Genomic DNA, 25,414 nt, shown 5'->3' on the forward strand with positions numbered 1-25,414 from the left:
CAGTCATTGAAATTATTTCAATCCCACTAGGATTTTCAGAATGACGTGCAGCTGTCACTAGGCTTAATTTAAAATAATTTTGTTCATGCCGCTCTAGCTCAAACCTGGCCAATAGGAAAAAAGTCAGCATTATATTTTAGGATCTCCTGAAACAACCATCACACACAGTCTTGTGCTGGTGATGAAACAGAAATGGTTATTCACTAATTCCAGAACATGTGGAGAAGAATCCAGAATATAGGATTAACTGAGCTGCACTTGTGGTCCCTAAAGTTAGCTTTGGAAGTTCCAAAATACTAAATTAAACTGTTCTTTCTTTCTTAGAGTTCAAATGTCCCTGACAGATGAATTTCTTGTTCTTTAGTGAACCCAACTTCCCACACTGACTAGATGATGTAGTTTACCAGGTTCCCTCTAGAGGGCTGTAGAGGGTCAGCTTCATTCCAGGGACTCTCAGATACTCGAAGCAAAGGTCACAATGTGCATTAGTCACTTTATTTTGAAAAACACCCGTAAAAGATGTTTCTTAATACAGCTCTGTTAAAGAAACCGATCTCCAGATGAGTAAAGCATAATATCAACCACATAAAACACTGATGCTATCTTCTGTGTTTAACTGAGGAAGAGAAGTGATGATGGAGATCAGAACAGGCTGAAGTCCCGGTCTGCACGCAACATTTCATTAACAAACCTGTGAAAGAAACAAGAGGTTTACATTCAGAGAGCGCTGGGTGATAGGGGAGAACTAAATGTTGATGCTACCCACTTGGTCATCTCACTGAGCTGTCGAGGAAACCTCCTGACTTGTGTCCAGGGCTCCGGACGATCAGACACCATCCAGCCATACTGCTGGTTGTCTGTCAGAGGCGTTATGTACAGCTGCTTAGGAGCTGGGGGAGAGAGGAGGGGTTGCTGTAGCTAATTCTTTCATTAAGGTTGACTCAGAAATAAGACTCACATGTAGTTGTTTGGGATTGTTCGACCATTTCTCTGTATTTCTTGTAGCTCCTGTGCTGCGTGTCAGAGCTGAAGGGAAGACACTGAGGGGACACTTTGGATGTGTCTGCACAGCTGAGGGGTCCTTGAGGTCCCTGCAGCCACGAGGACAATCCTTCACTGATGCTCACATCTGTATTTGCAGATTAGTGATTATTACGAGAATCTTATTAAAACAAAAATAATCTAAAAACACACATTTAAAATAAATGATACAAACTCTTTAAAATAATCAGCAGAAGGCAAGGCTGAGTTACAAGCATCTGTTTTAGCTTTTACTGTTTCGTGGAGTTCAAAACAAAAGTTTAAAACTCTAATCAAACATCAAGAAGGCTGTTTTCTTTGTGGTTCCGCTAACTTGAGGCTAGGCTAGCTCAGACTAACGTCTCCTACCCCGAGAAGCTCTCCACTGATTTATCATTTTATCTCCTATTGGGTTTTGATAACCCAGGTGTGTCAAACCGAAGAAGGTCATCAGGGTGCCGAGACTTGTTTATCCGGTCGAAGAAACACAGCACACAAAGACAAGCCTTTGAACAACATTCGACTTTCATTTGTTTACATGTTACCCTGGGAACCTCGCAGGGGCAGGGCGTGTTTCTGCTTTCTTGCTCAAACAGGGAAAGCAGGCGGTAAGTAGCTTTCACTTCTCAAAAAGGAAACTTGTGTTGTGCAGTGCCTCCTTTTCTAAATAGGTTTTGTAAACAAATGGGGCAACGAAAGAAGAAAAACAATAAGAATTCACATTCACATTAGAGGAAAATATGATGCAGAAACACACCAGATTACTCTGCATGAGAAAAGCCAGCAACAACTCTGGTCGTTTGAAAATGCTACATTATCTCTCAGCTTTAAAATATGCTGTAGAAAATAAAAGACTTGATTTTATCAAATATATTGAAAAATGTCTAGATGCCATTTCTGCTGAGCCGTCATCTTGCAGAGTCAGGAAGCAGTTTGGGTTAGATGATTTACCAGATGACGAGGAACATCAAAGCTTCCTGCTTCTGAACAAGCTTCACATCCTGTAGTCTAGTCAGGAAGGGCAGATCTCGACTGACAGCTTTCATTTGTGGTTCTTTTTGCAGCAACGTGGGATCTGATGTAAAAGTGGTGGGAGTATACATGTCGATGGTGGGAGCTCAAGACAAGTGCACAGAGAAGAAAAGCAAAGCATCAGTCAAATGAGAGCTTGAAAAACCGGAACTGAAGTGAAACCCAGAATTGAGAACGCATGACCCGCCGTTTAACCACAGCGACATCCTGAGTCAGATGGTTTTATTAGTCATGTGTCATTTGTTCTTTTCTTTTTAGCGGATGAACAACAAAGCTGCACCTCAGCAGCTGGTCTGCGTATCGCAAAGGAACCAGACGGCCCACATGGAGGGAAAAAGCAGAGAGATGTTTTTATGACCCTCAACAAACAGCAGTAGGTATCTTTTTTTTCAGCTTTTTTAGCTTAGACACACACAACAGGTGATTTAGAACTTATGGCTCATTTATTTTATACAGAAACAACAATCACAAGTTTCTATTTGTGTGTCTTCATTAGACTGAGCTGCAGCGTTAGAAATAAATACTTTTATACTGACTGAACAGCAAACTATCGGTACACACAACGATCTCCTCATTCTGATGTGGCCGTTTTCCCAGTGTCGTGTAGGCTGGCACCATCCTGTCACCATGATGCTTTCAGGCTGTTTTCGAGTGACACGTCCAGTAAAAGGAGCAGTTTTCTGTGTCCTGGGTTTGTGTTTCCTTCTACACTGCTACATCAGCTACGTGGCCTCCCCACTGTCACCACTACACCCAGTGGGGAGTGTGGAGAGGCCCAACACATCCAGTTCCAGCTGCCCTCTTGGATTTTACAGTAAAGAGGAGCTAAAGCCTCGCCTCCAGAGGCCTCTCCAGGACCCCGGAGCGCCAGGTGCACACGGCAAACCCTTCTTGTCAGGTTTGATGACTCAGCAAGAACAACAAGAGAACCAAAAAGGATTTAACAAAAACCAGTTCAACCAGTTTGCCAGTGATCGCATTTCTCTGCACCGGGACCTGGGTAAAGACACGCGGCACCCAGAGTGAGTGGACCGCCTGAAAAGTGCAGAATATTCCTGCTGAATGCCGGTGAGGAGGTGATCACTTTCAGTTTGTCTCTGACAGCTGCATGAAGCAGAAGTTCTGGCGATGTCCCGGTCTCCCCAACACTAGTGTGATTATAGTGTTTCACAACGAGGCATGGTCCACTCTGCTCAGGACGGTCTACAGCGTCCTACACACAGCTCCTGCTGCTCTGCTCACAGAGATTATCTTGGTAGATGACGCCAGCACCGATGGTGAGAGCTCCCCAATAAACATCTCTCATCAGGACCGGCGGTCAGAACTGCCTCCAACATCCTCAGCAATCAGATCAACCTGGAGAAGATACAGCTGGACCTTGTTTATCATCTTTCATTAGCACGACTGGTAACTTATTCACTCCTGTTTTCAGATCACTTGAAGACTGCCCTGGAGGAACATGTGGAGAAGCTGCAGATTGTGCGTGTTTTACGTCAGAGGGAGAGAAAAGGCCTGATCACAGCCCGGCTGATGGGGGCGCAGGCCGCTCGAGGGGAGGTCCTCACCTTCCTGGACTCCCACTGTATGTGGAACCCTTTCATTACATGCAGATGATAGTTTAGTAGATCAGTGTCTTACATATTGCTTATTTGTCATGTATAATTTTTACTAAACAAACAAGTTAGCATGATTAAAATGGTTTTCAAGCCTCTCTTTAACCTATTTGTCGTGTTTTTACACGTAGGTGAATGTTTCGATGGATGGCTGGAGCCTCTTCTGGCTCGGATTGCAGAGCAACCTTCTGCTGTGGTGAGCCCCAAAATCAACATCATCGATCGGAACAATCTGTGGGTTCACAAACCAGTTCCTAGGCCTCAACGTTACAGCCGTGGGAACTTTGACTGGAGGCTGAAGTTTGGGTGGGAGGCTGTTCCAGAAGAGGAGCTGAAGCGCCGAAAGAACGAGACGTATCCCATCAGGTCTGACTCACGCAAATACGTACAGAAATCAAGGCTTCTTTACTTTAATCTCATTTTAAAATATAGATAATGACATTTACTCAAGGTTGCTATCAAATGCAGCTAGCAAAGAATAAAGATCAGGTTTGTAAAGATTTAAACCATTTAGCATCATTTTCAGCTGCAGTTTTATAATTTCCACAAAATCATATAAGTTTTGTTGTAAAGATCACGTCAGACTAATTTTACAGAACTCCTACCTTTGCTGGAGGCCTGTTTGCAGTTTCTAAGTCGTACTTTGAGCATATTGGCTCCTATGATGACCAGATGGAGTTCTGGGGAGGAGAGAACTTGGAGATGTCTTTCAGGGTAATAAAACGTTCTGCTTGTGTTTTTATGTCACTAACAAATACTTTTCCGCTGCAGCTTTACCTTATGATGTATGCATCTGCAGGTCTGGCAATGTGGAGGTCTTCTAGAGATCATTCCCTGTTCTGTTGTGGGGCATATATTTCGTAAAAAAAGCCCTCACACCTTCCCAAACGGCAGCTCCGTCATCACCCGAAACCTGGTGCGCCTGGCTGAGGTCTGGATGGACGACTACAAAGAGATCTTCTATCGCTTAAACAGAGTCGCTGCTTCCATTTTTAAAATGGTCCGGAACAGTTTACAGTTCTCTAAAAGCCATGCTGACGACATCAACTCATGTTATTCTTTTCCTCCCAGAATTCCTTTGGGGATGTTTCTGAACGTCGTCAGCTCAGAGAGAAGTTAAGGTGCAAAAACTTCTCTTGGTACCTAAATAGTGTTTACCCAGAAACATATGTCCCTGACATTCGGCCCACGATGTACGGGCAGGTAAACTATATTTAATTCATCTGCATTTGCAAGTGTTTAAATAATCTGAAAGGATTTAAATGAAATTGACTTGATAGTTATTTCTCATTTAACGACATAAAGTTGGAAAACTCTGGCTGGCAGTGCCAACTGGATGTGAAAAAGACAAAAAAGCACTGGGAGCCTGGTCAGATGGTCACATGCAACAACCGAATTGAAGCACAGGTATGAATTATTTTTTAAATTGAAATATTTTTGAACTGATTTGCATCACAGCATGTCCCTATTAAAGAAACAACAGATATAACCTGATATGCATCTTACACGGAGCAAAGCCAAAAACTCTATCTTCTCATGCTCTAACTTTGTGTTGTTAAATCCCACCAAAACCTGTTTAATCCCACGTGATCAGCCGTTAACCACACCCAAACATTTAGTCCATTCAGCTGTTCTCAGCCAGGTGACCGGAGGTAACATAAAAACACAGCAGCTGTCTTTGATCTGCTGTTCTGACACAAAAATATCCTACTGTCAACTCAGATTCCTGCTAAAATAAACACGTTTTAAATGTGTGGTTGGATTTCATCTAATGTCATTACTGTCTTCTCTATTTAACAGTACAGATCAAATGCATTCTTTTAAAACTAACTGACTAAGAACATGATCCTGAATGCATTTTGATCAGGCCGATAAACTGGCTTTTTATCAGATCTGTGATTTTAAAATTATCAGCTCATGAGTTCGAGAACTATTCATTTCTTTGCAGACATCCTGCTGTCCTGGATTCTTCACTTTGATCCAAAAACAAAGAAATGAGACATCTAACCATTTAAAGCTTGGAATGTTTAATAATAATAAAAATCTAGTGGTGTATAATTATGTAATAACTAAATAAATTCTATTTTAATGTATTTAATGATTATATTATAATAATAATAAAGAAAATAAATGGCCCTTGCCACTTGCAAATCGTCCACTAGAGGGCAGTAGACACATATAGGCCTGGATATGGCAGGTTTACAAAAAAAGTACTAATCCTAATACTTAATCTAGACATGCTGCAGAAGAGATTTGAAGCAAATTTGGGACCTTCTGCTGACAAGCTGTAATAGTTCAGGATCAGCCTTTAGAAATGTAAAACTTACTAGAAAACTGTTAAATGACACAACTTTTCCATTTTAAAACTGTGATTCCAGTATTACGAGTACACCTCCAAGCAGGAGATACGGCTCAGCTTTGGCATCAAGTTGTGCTTACACGCTGATCCAGGGAAAGCTTCTGTGTGTCTTGAATGGTGCCATCCGAAGGAAAAGGCAGCACCAGAGCAAGCTTGGATCTTTACAGAGGTACGGCTCGTACTTCCTCGTCATCCTAACCTTTGCTGCAGATCAGATTACAACAGTATGAAAGGCTTCCTCATTCTTGTCTCTTCCTAGCTCTAAACCTTTGAACCTTTGAAACACAACACGGTGATGTTTTCACATTCTACGTTGGTGTTTGCAGACAAACCAAGTGATGAACCCCTCATCAGGCAAGTGTTTGGCAGCAGCAGGTGGAAACGTGATTCTGACCAGCTGCAAATCTGCTGAAGATAGTCAGAAATGGGCCTTCATCTGAAAGAAACCATGGATTGGATGACACCACTCACAGGCTGTAAAACAGACACCGGCTCTTGTAAAGTCCTACTAAAGAAGCTGAAAAAAAATTGACACCCCCCCCCCCCACCACCACCTTTTTTTTTAAATTGGTTAACATCAGACATGTCTCTGGTTTTCTTTTATCTAGGCAACACACTCTTTGTTTCCCAGGCTTTCCTCTGTGGCTCGGACAGGACATTCTGCCTTTTTAAACAATACTAAGATGGTAATTCATAGCTTTATTTGTTTCTGGTTAATTCCTCACATAACTTCAACTGGACTTTGACAATCATTTGCACAGAACGATCCTTGTCTCTTCAGTTTTGTAAAAGGAAGTAATCGCGCAAAAAGGAAGTATTGTTGTTTAACTTGTTGCAAAAGTTCTTTGTTAATTGGTGTTTGTGATATTGTAAAATATTTTTAACTGACATCAAACAATGGAAGGCGTTGGTGCTTTCCTCCCGTTACTTCTTAGATTCTATCAATTGTAAATAATATATTGAATATTTGCATAATAATATTTATAAAATAGTGTTAGAATGACTGTTTACTTGAATATATTAACCCTGCAAAAAGTTTTGATTGCATTGTGTGTGTGTGTGTGTGTGTGTGTGTGTTTTCTTGTACTAACTACATACTGAGGACCATTTTTACCATTTTCCTACAATGTGAGGATATTTTTCAATGTGAGGACATTTTTTTGGTCCTCACTTTTTTTATAAGCTTACCAGTTGGTTTTAGAGGTATGGTGTGAATTAAGTTTTAGTTAAAGTTAGCGTTAGGACTGGATCAGCATTAGTTATGGTTAGGGTAAAGGTGTGGGTTAGGCATAGTGGAGTCACAGAAAATGAATGGAAGTCATTGGAGGATCCTCACTATGATAGAAAGACAGACGTGTGTGTGTGCTCGCACGCGTGTTCTCCAAGTATGTATTTGAGGACATTTACCATGAAAATAAAGGTAGAAAATAGAGTAAAAATAGGGTTCAGTTTGAATGAATGAATGAATGAAACTGCAGTTTTATGTTAATTTTAAACATTAATAAAGTCTGATTAGATCCACTGGAAGCAACAGAAATGAAGTGAGTCTGAGGCCATGAAAACAGGAGCGAGCATGTGCTCCTGTGGGAGGGGCGGGGCTTACCCAGCTAGGCCCCGCCCTTCACTCGCAGTCGATGACGTCACTCTGTTATGTAGTGATGGGATCTCGAGCGAGCGCTGGTGAGTTCCTTTTAAACCAATAAAATTTCTCTTTTTTGCCTTGTCACTTCAACAGGGGAGTGGGCAGAACACACACACACACACACACACACACCCGTCGCCGGGCTGTGGCTGCAGTGTGTTTGTTTAAAGGCTGCATTCCGTTTCTGTGTGTTCAGGAATTGCTCAGCAGGTTATCATCTTCTTAACAAGCCCGTAAGTAGCTGCGATCTTCGCGCTGCTCCTGTAACTTTCTGCTGGGAAGGCGTTAGCTTCATGAGCGCTAGAAGCTGTTAGCTTGCTATAAGCGTCATTTTTGGGGCTGTTTTACAGCTGATCTTATCACCGGTCACAGGGCGGATTAAAGCTCTCAGTTAGCAGCAAGCTAGCTGCATTTGTTAAAAACATCCCCTCTGTCTGGTCCACTCAGGGTTAGCCTCTGAATCCGGGATTTGGAGACGATTTGCCGTCTGTGTCAGACAAATTTGGGAGTTTTGACTTCAATCCAAGAGCAGCGTGTTGATGGTAAACAGCAGGTATGCACATCAACAGGCAGAGATGTTGAGGGTTTCTTTTATCACACATGTACTAAAAAGTAAATGAGCATATTACTCATATTCTTGTGCCAGATTATCCTAATATGCTTCATTTAGCCTCTGAATTTTGATATGTTTGTAATTACCTCACGTGGTTTAGCCTGGCTGTTTAAGCCTTTGTATGCATAGATGATGGACATACTTTATCTTTCACTTCCTACAGTTTCAGGCATTCACTGGTTTTCAGTCTTCATTTAAAGCCGCACTAACAATACAAAAATATCACAGAAAGAAGATCAAATAGAGCGGTCAAACCTTTGCTTTTCCTCAAAGTTTGTCTCCTCTGAAGATCAGAGATATCTTAATGATGATTTCAGCTTTTATTCTGGTCTGATCGCAGCACAGCTTGTTATTCATGAATTCATACAGATGATAGAGATGGTTAATCTTTTGTTCTGAGGGTTTATGTTCAGTAAGACATATTCTTCTGCACTGTAATTGATGATTAAATTACTTGTTTACGATGACTTACCGATGATTCCATATTTATTTAGCTCTTTTCAGGTAGCCAGTGTTTAGTGAGAGGCCATTAAAACTAGGGATGTCCCGTTCCGACATGGAAAGTAATTCAACATCGTCCCAAAAACAGTGTATCGGATTTAATCGGACTGCATCAAAAATCCTCTATATAAGCAGTCTGTTAAGGTTCACATTTTTGCTGCCAATGGTTAAAAAAATTGTCATTTTTTTCGTACTTACTGTTATTGGCTCTTGTTCACTTCACCCCACATCACCCTGCTTCTCCTCCAGCTTCACTGGCTGCCAGTCAACTTCAGGGTTCATTTCAAGATCCTGGTTCTGGTCTATAGGGCCTTACATGGACAAGCACCATCTTACATTGGTGATCTGCTTAGTCCCTACACCCCCAGCAGGTCCCTGAGGTCCAGTGATCAAAGCCTACTGGTTGTGCAGCACCAGGCTAAAGATCAAAGGTGACAGATCATTTGCTGCTGTGGCCCCCAGACTCTGGACCTCTCTCCCCCTGAGCCTGAGATCAGTGGACTCAGTGGTCTCCTTTAAAAAGTAGCTGAAGACTCACTTGTTCAAGCTGGCTTTTGTATGACCTTCTTCACCTCTCTCTCTTTATTCTGCTCTCCCCACCTATTCCACCTTCCTCAGGATCCACTGATTTCCCTCTTTCCTATTCACTCTCTCTCTCTTTTTTTAACATTTTTTAAATCACAATTGCCTATTTTTGCTCATTTTAATATATTTTTAAACATTTTCTAAAGGCTTTTTTATATTTTAACATTTTTTGTTTTTGTGAAGCGCCTCGTGATTTTTATCTTGAGAGGCGCTATAGAAATGATATTTTCTTCTTCTTCTTCTTCTTCTTCTTGTTCTCTGATTGAGTAATATCACTTGATCAAACCCTTCACACATTCCACGCTACGAAATAGTATGATTTGTGCTGATATCTTATCGTAAGTGAAAAAGTTGGATCGGGACATCCCTGATTAAAACGTGTTGCAGGGTTTTAGACATCAGACGTTTTCTTATTGCAGCTCCAAGAAACAACTTACTGGAAGTCAGTTTACAGAAACTAGCCCTAAAACATTCCTCATGATCTCCAAGGTTTGGGCTTTTCAGATGTGTTTTTTCTGTCTTCACACTCGTTCTTTATTTTCTCCACTGTTAAAGACATAAAAATCGCCTTATTTAAAATCTTATATTTTGTATAAAATAATCTTAGTTGATTTTTTTTCACTGTGAGGCTGAGATTGATCAGTTTCTCCTGGATGCAGGAAACATCTTTGTATGGACCAAATTGAAGCTGAGGCAGGAAAATGCAAGAATGCAACCAATAAGGGGTTTGGGGGTAAAAAGCTCAAAAAAGTAGATTTTCTATGATATGGCCCCTTTAAAATAATACGGTTTCTTGATTAGCCTTCTCTTAACTCTGAGGAACTTTATTCCCAACCATAAATCACTGATTGCACATTTGGATTAAAAATTAATAATTAGCGAAAGCCCCAATGCTCTCTCACTTTAGCGCCTCTAGTTAATTTTGTCAGGTAATTCCCACCAAATCACAATAAACGAGGAGCTTACTGGTGTTTGCTTTTCACGCTTCAGATGGTTTCTTACTGAAACACGGGTGTGTTCAGGTTAGACTGGTCCTTAAACACTCACTTCTCTTTTTAAGGGTGCAAAAGGAACTTAAGTGTATAAAACTAAACGAAAGTGTGGAAAGACCTTGTTCGAACTTTTTTCTTTCAGCTTATTTGAGATTTCTAGAAGTAGCCTTGTTCCAGCCAGCTTCACAAGGTTGTTGGATGGAATACCGTTTTGGCTTTTTCCAAATGAACACATCAGTACTGCTGCTTTGACCTGGTGGCTCTGTTTAATTACTGCCGCCTGACTGAAATATTATGACCGCAAATACATGAAGAGAAGTTACGAGGAAAACCTTCAAGACTCTCGGCAGTTTTGTAGGTGCTATGAATCCATCAACCAGAAGGTGAAAGCTAAGCTTGCACTTCTACCCAGACCAGGAACACTGGCAGGCTAAATGGTTCTGGCCAGTGCAGAAAGGTGAACCAATGAATGAGGTTGTGCTGTTCTGTGCAGAAGCTTTAGATCTGTCCTTGTGTCATTCTGCAGAACGACACCAGCCTCAAACACACAGCCAGGATCATCAAGAACCGTCTTCAGTTAGGAGCCCCGCAACAGACGGTACGGCCCGAATAGAGTCCTGCACATAATCACAGCCTCTCCATGAAACATTTGAGCTCTGAAGGTGATTATCAGCACAACCTTTGAATTTCTAGGAACCACGTAACCCGCCAAGGACTTGTATGTTCAAAGGGAGTCTTATGAATAAGGTTGTTTCCTTTTCAAAATCCTTCTTATTATATTACCTGGCAAACACTACTGCACCTCGATTCGTTATTTTTAGCTGTTACTAGGTATTAGTTGTTTTTATGTGTTTGATAAGGTCTCTTTCACTGAGAAACCCAGTAATAATTGTTCTTTTTGAAATATGATTGGCCACTCTACGTCGCATAAGCATAATGATGTTGAAAACTCTTTTGGACCTCTCGTTTCCTGTTTTAGCCACAGAAATTACATATATGCATAAATAGGGAAACAATTGGCTCATCAAAAGCCTGCCCCTTCTACATTACAGGGAAAATTAGCATTCATCCACTCGTACTTCTTGGCCACGATTGCATTGATTTAGCGCCCAAGAGAGCAGAGCACGTCTCGACTAATAGAAGCTAACCGTTAGCATTAGCAACTCCACAACATGGCAGAAAAAAACCTGGGGTGTCTTATCAAACATTGCGTAGAATCCTTACTATAACCGTACTTAAGCACAGCAGAAAAAAGTACTCACGCCAAGTAGGTTTGTGATCTATCAAACATGGAGCACACACAGCTGCACGCAATCTCCGCTTCATAAATCAGAGACTAACGAAAAAGGTTCTCAGCTGCTTTTTAGTCACATCCCGCTCTCACCACGCCCATTTACTGCCATAAATGGTCAATGCAAAGTACCTTGTGGATATCATGCATATACATAAGCCAGCTTGTTGCAGCATTTTGATCCCGACAGCAGATCAAGTAAGTGCTATTTCACAAGAAGAAGTTGAGGTACCTGTGGGTGAGGTGGAGAAATGAAAGGAAGTACTTTTGCAAAACAAATAAGAGAAAATCCACGGAGTGGCACAGTGTTGCTGAAGCCGTCAATGTTGTGAATTCTTCAGAGAGATCTGAGGTGGATATAAAAAAAAAACGGTCCAATCGGGATTCGATCCCCAGACTCCCAGGTGAAAGTTGTGCATGCTAACCAGTCACCAAAATGGAAAACTCCCTTGTCCAAGTAGCCAGGGCGCATGATCAATCGGGTCACAGTGACAGGACACACACTGTCACAGACGCATGACATTCTGTCTCAATCTGTCCCCCTGCTGATATTCTACATTCCGTATTCTGCGCTTCAGGCTGTGTGTGTGTGTGTGTGTGTGTGTGTGTGTGTGTGTGTGTGTGTGTGTGTGTGCACATGTGTGTGCGCGCACGTGTGCATGTGGGGGGTCTTGTTCTGTGTGAAAACAAAGCAGTACAAGTGATAATGCTGTAGGATTTCATAATTTTATCCTTCTCAGCAGCAGCACTGCAGGTGCTCTCCATGCCCAAAATGTGCGTAAGCAAGGTCCTTAGTCAACTCAAAGTTGAGCACATTTTTCCACAAAATTTTCTTTCATAAATCTCAGTTTGCGTGGAAAGTTGCTTACGCAGTTTTCCAACCTCGTTTTGTGCGTAAGCAAGCTTGATAAATGAGGCCCCTGGCCTGCTATTTGTGGAGATAAAACATCAATGTTGCATTTTTACCCAAGTAAGAAGAGTGAGCGGACACAGTGGAAGAGTGGCATTGCTGTTAGCCAATCAGAGGCGAGGTGTTCAAATATCATGAATATTAATGAATAAGACTCGGAATTCTACGGTTTTCTGGCCCTCAGGCTTGTTGTTGAAACAGAAGCACCAGGGGTCTCATTTATCAAACATTGCGTAGAATCCTTACTAAAACCGTACGTAAGCTCAGCAAAAAAAAATTACTTACGCCAAGTAGGTTTGTGATCTATCAAACATGGAGTACGCACAGCTGCACGCAATCTCCACTTCATAAATCAGAAAGTATCTAGAAAGGTTCTCAGCTGCTTTCTAGTCACATCCCGCCCTCACCACGCCCACTTTCTGCCATCAATTGCCAATGCATAGTGCCTTGTGGATCTCATGCATATACCTAAGCCGGCTTGTTGCAGCATTTTGATCACGACCATAGATCAAGGAAGCGTAATTTCACAAGCAGAAATTCAGGTACTTGTGGGTGAGGTGGAGAAATGAAAGGAAGTGCTTTTGCAAAACGAGAAAATCCACAGAGTGGCACAGCGTTGCTGAAGCTGTCTTCAGAGAGATCTGTGGCGGATATAAAAAACATGGTCCAATCAGGATTTGATCCCCAGACTCCCAGGTGAAAGTCTCGTGCGCTAACCAGTCACCAAAACGGAAAACTTCCTTGTCCAAGTAGCCAGGGCGCATGATCAATCGGGTCACAGTGACAGGACACACACTATCACAGACATTCTGTCTCAATCTTTCCCCCTGCTGATATTCTGCATTCCGTATTCTGTGCTTCAGGCTGTGTGTGCGTGTGTGTGTGTGTGTGTGTGTGTGTGTGTGGGGGGGGGGGCTGTGTAAAAACAAAGCAGTACAAGTGATAATGCTGCAGGATTTCATAATTGTATCCTTGTCAGCAGCAGCACTGCAGGTGCTCTCCATGCCCAAAATGTGCGTAAGCAAGGTCCTTCGTCAACTTAAAGGGACTTTTAGGACTTTTGAATTTTTATGCTCGCGATTGCCCCCTCAGGCCAAAAGCGTAACGGCAGCTTCAATAGTAGGCTCGTGCACGAGGCGCGCATGCTGTACGTGCACACTCCTTAACGAAAATAACAGCTGAGACAGCTCAGTGTGTGTGTGGCCCGGAGGACAGAAGAACACAGCAAATTAATAAAAATAATGTCCCTCTGTCTCTGCAGCTGCACTTTCTCGTCGGCCGGCCGAACGTGCAGTGTGTGTGTGTGTGCGTGTGGCCCAGAGGACAGAACACGCAGCTAATTAATTAAATAATTTGATTCTGTAGCTTTCTCTTCAGCACAGCTGACAAAGGTTTATGATGGGTCAGTCCTCCTGCATGCTCCGATCATTCCCTTCCCTTGCTTGAAAAATTGTTCCAAAATGAAAGTTGAACCCACATCTTTTTTATCTGTGAATTCAATGCCTTTCGGCGAGTCTCAAATAAAAATTTAGGTGTCTTATTACTGTAAAAAAAATTATCATTAAGTAAAAAAGAAACTCCACATAACAAACTATGTTCACACCCGGAATCGTACCCGGGTGTTTGGCATGAGAGTCAGACTTATTACCAGGTGAGCTAAAGCGCCAGTAACATTCATAGTATCTGTAACTTTTATATCCTTGATGACGGCTGAAACAACGTCAATCCAAAGAACGGTTCGGAGCGAAAATGGCTATTTTGTTGCTTATTTGCAGGAAATATCTAGAAGAAAGTTCTACAGAAAGTAGCTAACCCCTTCTTTCCACCGGAGCCGTCAGCAGCACGTTACTGCAGCAGCACGTCATAGCTGCTGATAGGAACCGCTGTGGCCAACAGAACCTTTTCCACCGGAGCCGTCAGCAGCGCGAGTCGGCCGCGTCTCAGGAGCAGCATGTCGCGGCCCTTAAGCGCCTGTTCTATTTTCTACGCGCGACACCTCTGAAACGGGTCAAGTTCGACATTTTTGGGGAAGGAAAGACAGGAAATTGGACGCGGAAATGGAGCGGAGCTCCCGAGATTTTCAGAATAAAGAAACGTACTGCCTTCCGGTTGCTTTACTTAAAAATAAAGTTACTAAGTGTGCGGCACCGTGAGAAGTTATCACCTAGCTAGCGGTCTCCTTTGTTTTTCAGGTCCGTATTGGCGATTATAAAACGGACAGAACATAAAACACAAACCTTTTGGAGCCATGTTGTAGTTTTCTCCTGCTTGTTGTTGTGTTTACTGACGAAGTCACTCGTGTGACTTCGTGCTCTGTCGGTGACAGCCGCTCTCCTGCTGCTTCGCGTCTCGTGGGAAGGGCCAAGCAGCAGCTTACGCGAGCAAGACGTGCTGCTGCAGTAACGTGCTGCTGACGGCTCCGGTGGAAAGAAGGGGTAAGGGTCCTCAGTAATGTAGGTAGGTTTGTCACTAGGCGTTAGGAACTGCGACAAAGTCGCTGAGTTGGCACTACCTCTCTCTCTGCTGCTAAAGCTACTGGTAGCAAATACTACGGGCTATGCCTGAGCGCGAATGCGCATGAAGCAGCCTGCTCGACCCGAGCAGCTCTCTTTTTCTGTGATTTTACAGAAAAACAAGCAATCACAGTAAAAAATGCCAGGGCTCATTCTACAGGACCAGGGCATTGCAGGAGAATGTATGAAGAAGACATTTATTATTTCTATACATGTTTTGACTGTCAAACTTCCTTATAGTCCCTTTAAAGTTGCGCACAATTTTCTGCTAAGTTTTCTTTCATAAATCCCAAAGTTTGCGTGGAAAGTTGCTTACGCAGTTTTCCGACCCCATTTTGTGCGTAAGCAAGCTTGATAAACGAGGCCCCAGAGCTTTTTCCCCACAGAGAACAACTCACATTCATAGGTTTACTCAGATAACGAGTAAATGAGAGTTTTAAACATTTCCTGTTTTTCTGCCAAAAGGAAGCTTTACTGTTTGGATGTAGCCTGTAACAGAACCCTGTTTAGTCTTTGTTTCTAAGGGATTTTTCTGTTTTGTCTCTTTCTTTCTAGAGAAAATGAACAACATTCCACTCTCTCGTTCGGAGGTGTTTGGGGAGCTGAGGAAGGAGCTCTACGAAGATAAAGAGTTCCATCAGTCTGATGTCCACATGTTCATCATCATGGGAGCATCAGTAAGGAATCAGTCCCACTGTTGTTTCTTTGCTCTGAATTACCTAAGACCTTTGGCCTTTACTTGGTAAAATGCATGTTGAAACATAGGAAGACTGTGCAATAATTGCACAAAATCTGATTGGGTAAACGTTGAAGGTGATTTCAACAAGCTTCTGCAAACAAGCACCGCTGAGTCCTCTTTCAAAAGCCTCTAACTGAGACATAATAATGCTTCCTCTGTGCTTCAAGATAGATTTAGGTTGCCGTTAGTTTACGATTTAACAGATCTAGAACAAAACACAAGTAACATTTGGTTTATTTGACAACTAAAACACGTTAGAGGTCCATTCCAAAGGAACAAACGGGAAATATGTTGATTTTCTCATGCCTTTCATCAGTCCAGTTAGGGAACCACATCATTTCAGTTATTTTACAACCACTTGTTTCCTCCTTTCCTTTGTTTCATAATATTTCAGTTAGTTTTACCTAATAGATGCTAATATCTAAAGCGTTTAATCTGCCCTAAAAGAAACATTTTTTGACATTTAGTAAACTCTGAGCATTTTACTGGCCGTGTCCTTTGTTTACACGGTTTGCTCGTTGTGAAAGAAAGCTGGCATTGTGGCTCTTTTTGCCGCGTCATTGTATGTCAGCGTTTCTCTTTCAGGTCTGTTTGCAGGGAGAATCAGGTCAGGGCTGGGCTGAGTGTGTCCTCGCTCTGGTTGTGTCTGCTTCATGAGTACACACACACACAACACCGTTTTCAGACACGAGAGCATCAGATCTGCACATTTGTTCTTTAGTTATGGACCAGAGTGCAGTAAAGACTGGAGATGAGCAGCAGTAGAAGGTCTCTAGGAAACACTCCTAAACAAAGTGGCAGGGTTATAAGTTTGGGAGCTCCCAGATGAGGATTAGTGATTTAAAGGGTGATGAGGAGCAGCTAAGCTCATTACTGTGTTTAAGGCCGGCAGGACGCTGTTAAGGGAATTTGACTTTGAATTGAAATGACTTTGAATTTTCTGGTATGGGAGAAAAATCCTACTTTGATTAACCCTTGACTCCATTCCAGATACAATTACTGGCATCAGCCGTTGCTGAGTAGCAGGATGTTCTCACGAGCCTTTTGTGTTTTACAAGTCAGTGTTCGGTTTCAGTGGGATTAATGAAGTGGCCCGATTCTGATCTGGCCTGGATTTGTTTGTTCACCATCTCGGCGTGGTGTTCGTGGCTTTACTGCTGCATCTTGTGATGTAGCAGAAGCATGATGATCATGCTGTTGGATAAATCAGCTGCTAAAAACAAAGATTAAAGACGTTTTTTGATTGTGGGGTCATGTTTCTAATTATGCATTTGGACCTGCAGGGAGATCTGGCAAAGAAAAAGATCTACCCAACTCTGTGGTAAGTGAAGCTCAGTAGAGGCTGATGAATGAGACTCCGCTAATCCGGAGCCTCAGAGGGAGGATTTAATAAAATACACACTCCTCTGTTTCCTCCCAGGTGGTTGTTCAGAGACGGTCTCCTTCCTGAGCAGACGTATTTCGTGGGCTTTGCCCGCTCTGACCTGACAGTAGATGCCATCCACAATGCTTGCTTGCCATACCTGAAGGTGAGACATAATTTTTGTTATTTGAAGCTACGTCCGCATGATCTTTGTGTGAATCTTTGTTCCTTCTTGCTCAGGTGGCAGATACAGAGGCAGAACGTGTGTCGGCCTTCTTCAGCAGGAACACATACATCAGTGGGAAGTATGCCGATGACAGCTCCTTCACCAAACTCAACACACACATCCTGTCGCTGCCTGGAGGAAGTGGGGCCAACCGCCTGTTTTACCTGGCGCTGCCACCGACGGTCTACCACGATGTTACCAAGAACATCAGTCAGCACTGCATGAGCACAAAGTCAGTGCAAAATAAAGATGTTGAGGCTGGTAAAGTAAAAACAAGTTGTCCTGTGGGTTAAACAGTTGGTGGGATCAGGATTAGATGGAAATCACTGAATGAATAAAAAGTGTGTTTTTATTTGTTTGAGGACTAATTAGACCATTACACCTTCGTTTTGTGTTATGGGAAGGTATTTATTGTCATCCTATCAGCATAATTACGAATGTGACCACCACACTGAGGTGAAAAGTGCTGATCAGCTCATTTACGCCGCTGTGTGTCTTCTAGAGGCTGGAACAGGGTGATCGTAGAGAAGCCGTTTGGACATGATCTCCAGAGCTCAGAGGAACTGTCCTCTCACCTCTCGTCTCTCTTCACTGAGGACCAGATCTACCGTATCGATCACTACCTGGGCAAAGAGATGGTGCAGAACCTCATGGTGCTAAGGTACCAGAACCATTTCACACTTGTTCACACTAACACAGTAATGCTCATTTTGACCCAATTCTCCCCTTCTGACTACCGGACGCCGCAATTACATTAAAGTAGAACAGAATCATACATCTCTCCTGCATCATGTCGGCCCTTCAGGTAGACGTCTGAGCTGACCCGGCTGGGAGGATCTCGGTTCATAAGCACACATGTTGCATGTGGAGAGGCAATGTGTCGGTGTAACACTGCACCAGGGTGTTTCCTCTGGAGGGGTCCGACCTGCGACTCCAGGATGTAACTGATGTGTCACTGACACAGCTGCAGAGATGATTAATCATTCACGTACCCATCACTTGTGTGTGTGTGTGTGTGTGTGTGGCATTTCTGTATTAATGTGACATTTGGCGAAGACTTGTTTCATGCTGAAACAACCGTTTAAAGGGATTGGAATTACGTTGCTCTTCATTTTCAGCCTGGTTTGCTGGATTAGAGCATCTCCTGTGGATATGATTCAACATTAATTCTGCTTGTCTTATAAATGTTTATGCACGCTGTCACAAACAGCTGTCCTGTGGGCCCGGGTGCTGCTGAGCCAGGAATAATCATGTGACGTTCACTGCAGGTTTGGAAACCGCATCTTTGGGCCGATCTGGAACAGAGACAGCGTGGCCTGTGTTGTTCTTACCTTTAAGGAGCCTTTTGGCACTCAGGGACGAGGAGGCTACTTCGATGATTTCGGCATCATCCGGTGAGAAGAAGCTCTGGAGAATTAAAGGGTGGACTGGATTTTCAGGACTCATGTAGATCAGGTTAAGATATGAAAGCAGTTGTAGCCTATTAATTTAGGTTTACGACCAAATAATTGACCTGCATGTGAATAATAAATCATGTTTCCTAGTTTAAATCCAGCATCAGTGCCAACAAATGATCAGTCCTAATTTAATAATGTGATCACAGCATCAGTGTCCTCTCTGTTGTGTAACCACCTGTTCCCATTCTCACCATCAGGGATGTCATGCAGAACCACTTGCTCCAGATGCTCTGTTTGGTTGCCATGGAGAAACCAGCCTCCACCAGCTCTGACGACGTCAGAGATGAAAAGGTGCAGCGGTGTCTGTGATGGATAAAACGGTTTATAACACATCTAAAACATGACTGGCGTATAAGGTCTGCTCTCTGCTCTGCCTCGTAGGTGAAGGTGCTGAAGTGCATCACTCCAGTGTCCATGTCGGATGTGGTCCTGGGTCAGTATGTGGGGGATCCAGAGGGTGAAGGAGAAGCCAAACTTGGTTACCTGGACGATCCCACAGTACCAAAAGGATCCAGTCAGGCCACCTTTGCTGCAGCCGTGCTCTATGTTCACAACGAACGCTGGGACGGTAAAGAAACAGACAGTCGCTGTACGTTTCTGTCTGCCGCCGTAAACTGAAACCGTTCCTCCGCAGGCGTTCCTTTTATCCTGCGCTGTGGAAAAGCTCTGAATGAGAGGAAAGCTGAGGTGCGACTGCAGTTCACAGACGTCCCTGGAGACATTTTTGAAAACAAATGTCAAAGGAATGAGTTGGTGGTGCGTGTGCAGCCCAATGAAGCCATCTACGCCAAAATGATGAGCAAGAAACCGGGAGTGTACTTCAGCCCTGAAGAAACAGAGCTGGACCTCACCTACAAGAGCAGATACAAGGCAGGATAACGGCCATCTGTCTTAAGATCTTATCCTTTAACTGCTTCCCAAAGGTTCAGACTACGCACTGCTAACATTGATTTGTTTTGCCTGAGCTAAAGTTTATTATTAAAGATGTTATTTCAGTAAAGACTTCTCTGATCAACACCCAGAGAGAGAAACAATGTAGTTTATTAGTGAAATAAAATCACGTCTTTCTTTCCCAGGATGTGAAACTTCCAGATGCTTACGAGCGCCTCATCCTGGACGTCTTCTGTGGGAGTCAGATGCATTTCGTTCGCAGGTCTGTCTTTGTTTGTGTCGGCTTGTAACCCAAACGAGCCCGCTAGCTATCCCAGGTTCCACTAGATGGCACCGCAGTACAGAATACTAACGTTTCATGGATCGCTGATGTTTGCAGTGATGAACTTAGAGAGGCATGGAGGATCTTCACCCCTCTTCTTCACCACATAGAGGAGAAGAAGCCACAGCCTATTCCTTACAAGTATGGAAGGTAGGAAATGTTAGCTCTCTGCTTAACTGGAGAACTTTTATTTGGCACCAAAACCTGAATCTCTGTTCCTTTTCTCCTTCCTGGCAGCCGTGGTCCAGCAGAAGCAGATGAACTGGTTCAGAAGGTTGGATTTCGCTATGAAGGCACTTACAAATGGGTCAACCCTCACAAACTCTGAATGGGCTGTAGGCAGGACTGGGGGTGGGGGGGCTACCGGTCCAGTTCTAGAGGATAGAAGCAACGAAGAGGAGAAGGATAAAAATATATTCTCAGGTTTTACAACGATTCCTCTGAGCCTCTTCAACAAACAAGTTAAATGACTTATTTTTAATAGATTTCACAGAAACCTTTTATAAAGTAAAAACAGGAGCTGTTCCCGTGGAATCGGCTCCAGGAATCGGGATGTGATGGCAGACAGAACAAGCTCACAACACGAGCCGAGTAACAAACACGTTATAGGTCACACCAATCAGCAGCACGTCTCCACTCGCCGAGACTTTAGGTGGGATTTTATTTTTAGCTTAGCTTTGCTGCGAGGGACCAAGAGTGTTTCTCACCATCAGACTTTAAAACATCCTGGAGCAGAAAAACAAACAAAAAACATGCGTCCTATTAACCTCCCGCTCAGCTTCATTCCAAGTGTTTACACTCTTTTACTTCCAGCATTTAATTTTGTATTCATATTTCCAAACATGCAGGCAGGTGAGCCATATTGTGCTGCTGTCCACTCATGTAAAGGTAGCCAAGCTCCCAGTACTTGTAATAAACTAGTTTTGCTTCCATCGTCTCGTTTTCTGGTACTGATGCATGATGGGAAGAGAACGGAACAATACTCCAGACACGATTCAACACCTGAATTCATTTATTCAAATGGAGATATTTTGCAGCTCAAGTATACACTTGGTTAGGCAGGATCACAGTAACAAATGGCGTAGTGAGTCAATGTTCATGAACAAGGTTGTTCTGGTTCTCCTGAACCCTTCTACAGCAGTTTGGCCACCATGACTACATGAGAACAGAGCAGTAATTAAAACAAGATCCTTGCAGCTTTTCAGAAAACTGACTTCTAACTCCACAGAAATTAGCTGCCTTGTAGTGGTAGTTTTATGAAATGAGGGAAAACTTCAACTTCAGTCCTAAATTATCTCAAAAACAAGTTTTTTTGAAAAGCAACAAGGAGTTTGTGCTGCTCAGTCTCATGGGAGAGGGATTTAAACCGACTCGATCACCAGAGTGCTTCTAGTTGCTGGTTTCTTCGATAATAAATGATAATAAAAGGCCAACCATGCATTATAAGGCACATTTGTTTTGTAAGTTAAAATATATTCATTAACAGCACATGAGGGGCATGTCAGTGAATTATGTACAGCTAAAAATCAAAGAGGTATCTGATCAAACCACCGGTGGTGGACCGAGACATTAATGCTATAAGCTGGTAATAACAGTGCTATAAACTATTACAATGTCAGTTTCAGATCCAACTATTCCAGAGGTTTTATAAAATGTAGATTTCTATATTACTGCTGAGACTTTACAAATTGACACCAAGTAATCTGATTACATCCGACTTAGTTTAAACTATCTGACCACCAACTAGAGACGAGAAAACAATTATCCTTCAAGTTTCCGTACGGAAAGAGAAAAGGTAAGAACTTCTGTAGCCTTCTGTGTGCGTCGAGTCTGACTGGAGGGGAGCAGAAGTGCTCCAGGGGCTTGTTCCCGCGAGGAAGGCAGTCTGTCGGTTTTACCTGGTCACATGTGCTCGGGGTGGTTTTGCAAGCAGCTGATGAACTCTGTGACCGGATGGCCCTGGAAGCAGATCTGATACACTGCATTGAAGAGAGGGAACCTGTGGGGAGAGGAGGTGTTAGCGTTTAACTGATGCTACTGCAGATGGTAGCGTCCCAGACCGCTCCACCTACTTGTCAACCAGGTTTTTGTGCTTGAGGATGAGATAAACCTCGGCTGCTGTTGCTGGTCCCTGCAGCTTCTGGCCGTTAAGCATTTCTCTCTCCAGATCCTCGATGGACTGAGCGAGGCAAGACCGTTTAAAAGAGAAACACGATCAACTGTTTTACTGCCAATGAGCTTTTTACACACCGGATAGTCATGTTTACCTCAAACCAATAGGTTAAAGTCACCCCACAAGCGCTCACCTTCCCTGTTTTCACAAAAGCTTCTGCTACCCTGCGGTTGCGGCCTCCGTAGCAGGTCGTGATGAGGTCGGCCACGCCGCAGCTCTCCAGGAAGGTCGCGGAGGACACAGGCCCGGCCGTGCAAAATATCCGAGCGAAGGCGATCATCTCCATCAGCCCCAGCCTGATTACCGCTGCCTTTGTGTTGTCCCCGAAGCCCAGACCGTCACAGAAACCAGCACCGACCGCAACGATGTTCTGCAGAACAGATGAAGCAAGTGCATCAGCTACCGCTGCAGCTGGAAACATGGCTGGAGACAGCCTGGAACATTAATGACGCTCAACTAAATCCATCCCTTCGCCATTTCAGTAAATTCAGAACATTGATCATATCAGTTCATCCCTCAGAGCCCTTCAGAGATTATAACCTGGGATTGGTTTAACTGTCTGCACATTCACCTCTAATGAACGTGAGTCTATACAAGTGCAGATGCTTTAAAGACTAAGTCAGACTTTGAGGAAGGTGTAAAGTCACCTTCAGAGCTCCACAGATTTCCACCACGTCACATTCCTCCACAACTGTAACTCGGAAGTTGTTGGTCTGCATGAGTTCCTTCAGGAGAGCGCCGTGGTTTTTATTCTTACAGCCTGCAAGCAGAAAATAATACATAGTTGCTCTGAAATGACCTGTGTTAGTACAGCAATCCGATGACTATTAATCCTATCAAGAATGCAGATACACAAAAAAGGAAAACCAAAGATTAACCTTCCACCCACAAACTGATGACACCAAACAGTGGTCAGGCTCACCAATGGTGGTCTCACAGAACTTCTCATCAGCGACCTCGTTGGCGATGTTGGCTCCCATCAGCACGCTCATTGTGATGCCAAGCTTCTCCTGAATTATGTCAGAGATGAGTTTGAGTCCATCAGGACCCTCGTCCACACCCTGGAAGAGCAAAAACGTACACATGGTGGCATCTGGCTCAAAGATCACATTACACAACGAGACTGCATGACCGTGCTATCACTGTGCCGGAGTCTTGGGAGGAATGGTGAAACTTTCACATCTGATTATTAAAAAAAACACGCTGCACAAAGAGCAAAGTCAAACCTTAATCAGAGATATTCCCAGTGCGTCGCTCTTGACTTTGCCCTTTATGGTGTCGCACACTTTGCCGATGAACTGGTGAGGGATCACAAACACCAGAATGTCTGCATCACTGGACGCCTCCAGCAGGTCTGGCACAGCCAGCTGGGAAAACAAATCAAGGAGGATGGAGTTAGACGTAAAATCTCACTGGAACAACATATATTTGACATGAAAGAAAAAGTTAAAGCAGCAGCCCCTTACCACATTTGCTGGTAGCCTGTGTCCAGGAAGGTACTTCACATTTTCATGGGTGGTGTTGATTATTTCAGTCAGCTTCTGCCCGTTCACAGTCTCCTCAAACACCCACATTTTCACTGTGTTGTCAAATTTAGGATTTTGAGCAACATTGGCACCAACAATCTTGGCAATGGCAGAGCCCCTGGATTGTAAACAGACACGTCTATTCAATTCTGTTTTGTAAACATTCATCATTTTATTTGAATGGAGACAAGCATGGCTTTGGGTTATTTCATTTATTTACAAGTAGACATCACTACCACTGAAAACAAGAGTAAATTCAATCTGTAAGCAGGAGAAATCTTAAACATAAGCCGAATTAATTGAACGATTTCAAAGATATGTTGATTTAATCAACATTAATGCTTTATCTTTATGAAACTCTCAAAGCGACTCTATAACTTTTACCTCCTGGGTTTTGAATGGAATCCTGTTGGTGACAACAAGCTAAGCTAACATAAACACATAATAGCTAATTTCAAGGGCACGCATTTGTCCACTTATGGACTCACGGGGTTACTTTTCTGAACACTCGTCCAGTCTGAGAGCTACGCCGAGTAGCTGCTAACGAACCGGTCCGTAGCTGGTACCGGTTACGGCTGGACCCAACTTCACCGGGATGGTGAATGATGCTAGTTAACGCGAGTCGGCTCTGACGTTAGCATACAACCGGACCTGACGCTTCATCATGGATCAGACAACTTGCCAGTTTCCAGAGCCCACGATGCAGACTTTCTTCGCTGCTGCCATGGTGAGGAGACGTGGAGCTGAACGGAGGTCTGCGGTCCTGTTATGCAACAACACTCGAATCTTATGAACCTGTTCTGGGGGGCGGGGGGACACCGGACCGCCCATCCAGCGAAGGCCGACTCTGGTCACTCATTTATGGGACAAAGGTTAACAAGACCATGCGAGAGCAGAAGGAGCTCTGGATGTATTTTTTTTTCCATGATATATACACACAGATTTAGCAAACTATACATAGTGTTTTAAAAACATCATAAAACATCATATTAAACAACCCATAATGTGCTCAGATGGAGTTTTTAAAGCTACATCAAGCACTTTCTAAATACGCCCGAGGGCCCTTTGTGGCCCTCAGAGTGACTGTGTGCAGCCCCCACTTGCATTTCTAGAATGATGAATTTTGTCTCTGTAGAAAGCTATTAATGCGCTTTTACCCTTTCTACTATTTTCATGTTCAGATTTTTGCAAATGAGTGGATTAATTTTGAGGAGTAGCTACAACTTAAAGAAAAAAAGAATATAAAAGCCAGTTTTAGCGTGCTTTAGCAGGTTTTCAATGGTTCTTCAGTTCGGAGGCGCCGCCATAATGAACATGATACAGTAAACACCAACCATCTCTAGCTCATCTTTTCTGAGGTGCAAACATGGATTTCCATGAAGCATTCCTGCTTCTTGTGAGATACATGACTTTATGTGACTTCAGGCCACCCATCTAGAGAGGCTCAAGTTGTAAAAGTGGCATTCTGCCCACAAGGAGCAGAGGGCACTGAGATGCTCTTCATTCATCCTGGACAGGGTCATTTTAACACCTACTGGCTCACAAAAAAGATGTGAAAATATGTCAACCTTACTTAGTGTACCTTAAAAAAAAAGAGTTTAGGGGACTGCAGCCTGCAGTTCTGGAGCCACTCTGCTTCTCTTTGT

The 25,414-nt window shown here is 43.3% G+C and overlaps 4 protein-coding genes across 6 annotated transcripts; 2 read left to right on the top strand and 2 right to left on the bottom strand.

Moving 5' to 3' along the window:
- Window positions 1-473: 473 nt before the first annotated feature.
- LOC107391214 (sperm microtubule inner protein 11) lies at window positions 474-1,588 on the bottom strand. The gene is made up of 4 exons (XM_015968376.3): window positions 1,390-1,588; window positions 959-1,129; window positions 767-890; window positions 474-691 (listed from the first exon to the last, which is right to left on the bottom strand). Exons 1-4 carry the CDS (start codon window positions 1,469-1,471, stop codon window positions 643-645), a joined length of 426 nt encoding a protein of 141 aa, XP_015823862.1. The 5' UTR covers window positions 1,472-1,588; the 3' UTR covers window positions 474-642.
- A 698-nt stretch (window positions 1,589-2,286) lies between these two features.
- LOC107391213 (polypeptide N-acetylgalactosaminyltransferase 6) lies at window positions 2,287-6,602 on the top strand. The gene is made up of 11 exons (XM_015968374.3): window positions 2,287-2,425; window positions 2,650-3,074; window positions 3,157-3,329; window positions 3,485-3,634; window positions 3,797-4,031; window positions 4,262-4,379; window positions 4,465-4,665; window positions 4,737-4,868; window positions 4,971-5,072; window positions 6,044-6,193; window positions 6,351-6,602. The coding sequence occupies exons 2-11, from the start codon at window positions 2,680-2,682 to the stop codon at window positions 6,462-6,464; spliced, it is 1,770 nt and encodes a 589-aa protein (XP_015823860.3). The 5' UTR covers window positions 2,287-2,425; window positions 2,650-2,679; the 3' UTR covers window positions 6,465-6,602.
- A 1,061-nt stretch (window positions 6,603-7,663) lies between these two features.
- On the top strand, window positions 7,664-20,999 carry g6pd (glucose-6-phosphate dehydrogenase). Its single transcript, XM_015968363.3, has 14 exons — window positions 7,664-7,704; window positions 10,884-10,955; window positions 15,627-15,748; window positions 17,094-17,131; window positions 17,231-17,339; window positions 17,414-17,631; window positions 17,902-18,060; window positions 18,668-18,793; window positions 19,054-19,147; window positions 19,238-19,424; window positions 19,491-19,726; window positions 19,933-20,009; window positions 20,127-20,219; window positions 20,307-20,999. Exons 1-14 carry the CDS (start codon window positions 7,683-7,685, stop codon window positions 20,395-20,397), a joined length of 1,644 nt encoding a protein of 547 aa, XP_015823849.1. The 5' UTR covers window positions 7,664-7,682; the 3' UTR covers window positions 20,398-20,999.
- A 319-nt stretch (window positions 21,000-21,318) lies between these two features.
- On the bottom strand, window positions 21,319-24,607 carry LOC107391211 (glycerol-3-phosphate dehydrogenase [NAD(+)], cytoplasmic). Of its 3 annotated transcripts, none has more exons than XM_015968372.3 (8): window positions 24,451-24,607; window positions 23,709-23,886; window positions 23,469-23,609; window positions 23,165-23,303; window positions 22,890-23,002; window positions 22,376-22,612; window positions 22,142-22,248; window positions 21,319-22,068 (listed from the first exon to the last, which is right to left on the bottom strand). In XM_015968372.3, the coding sequence occupies exons 1-8, from the start codon at window positions 24,597-24,599 to the stop codon at window positions 21,972-21,974; spliced, it is 1,161 nt and encodes a 386-aa protein (XP_015823858.3). In that variant the 5' UTR covers window positions 24,600-24,607; the 3' UTR covers window positions 21,319-21,971. The 3 variants fall into 3 exon arrangements, with proteins under 3 accessions (XP_015823858.3, XP_015823859.1, XP_054602079.1); XM_015968373.3 differs by having other exon boundaries at window positions 24,420-24,531; XM_054746104.2 differs by lacking the exon at window positions 24,451-24,607 and adding an exon at window positions 24,153-24,250.
- Window positions 24,608-25,414: the final 807 nt, after the last annotated feature.

Source organism: Nothobranchius furzeri, chromosome 15, assembly GCF_043380555.1.
Source record: "Nothobranchius furzeri strain GRZ-AD chromosome 15, NfurGRZ-RIMD1, whole genome shotgun sequence".
NCBI lineage: Eukaryota > Metazoa > Chordata > Actinopteri > Cyprinodontiformes > Nothobranchiidae > Nothobranchius > Nothobranchius furzeri.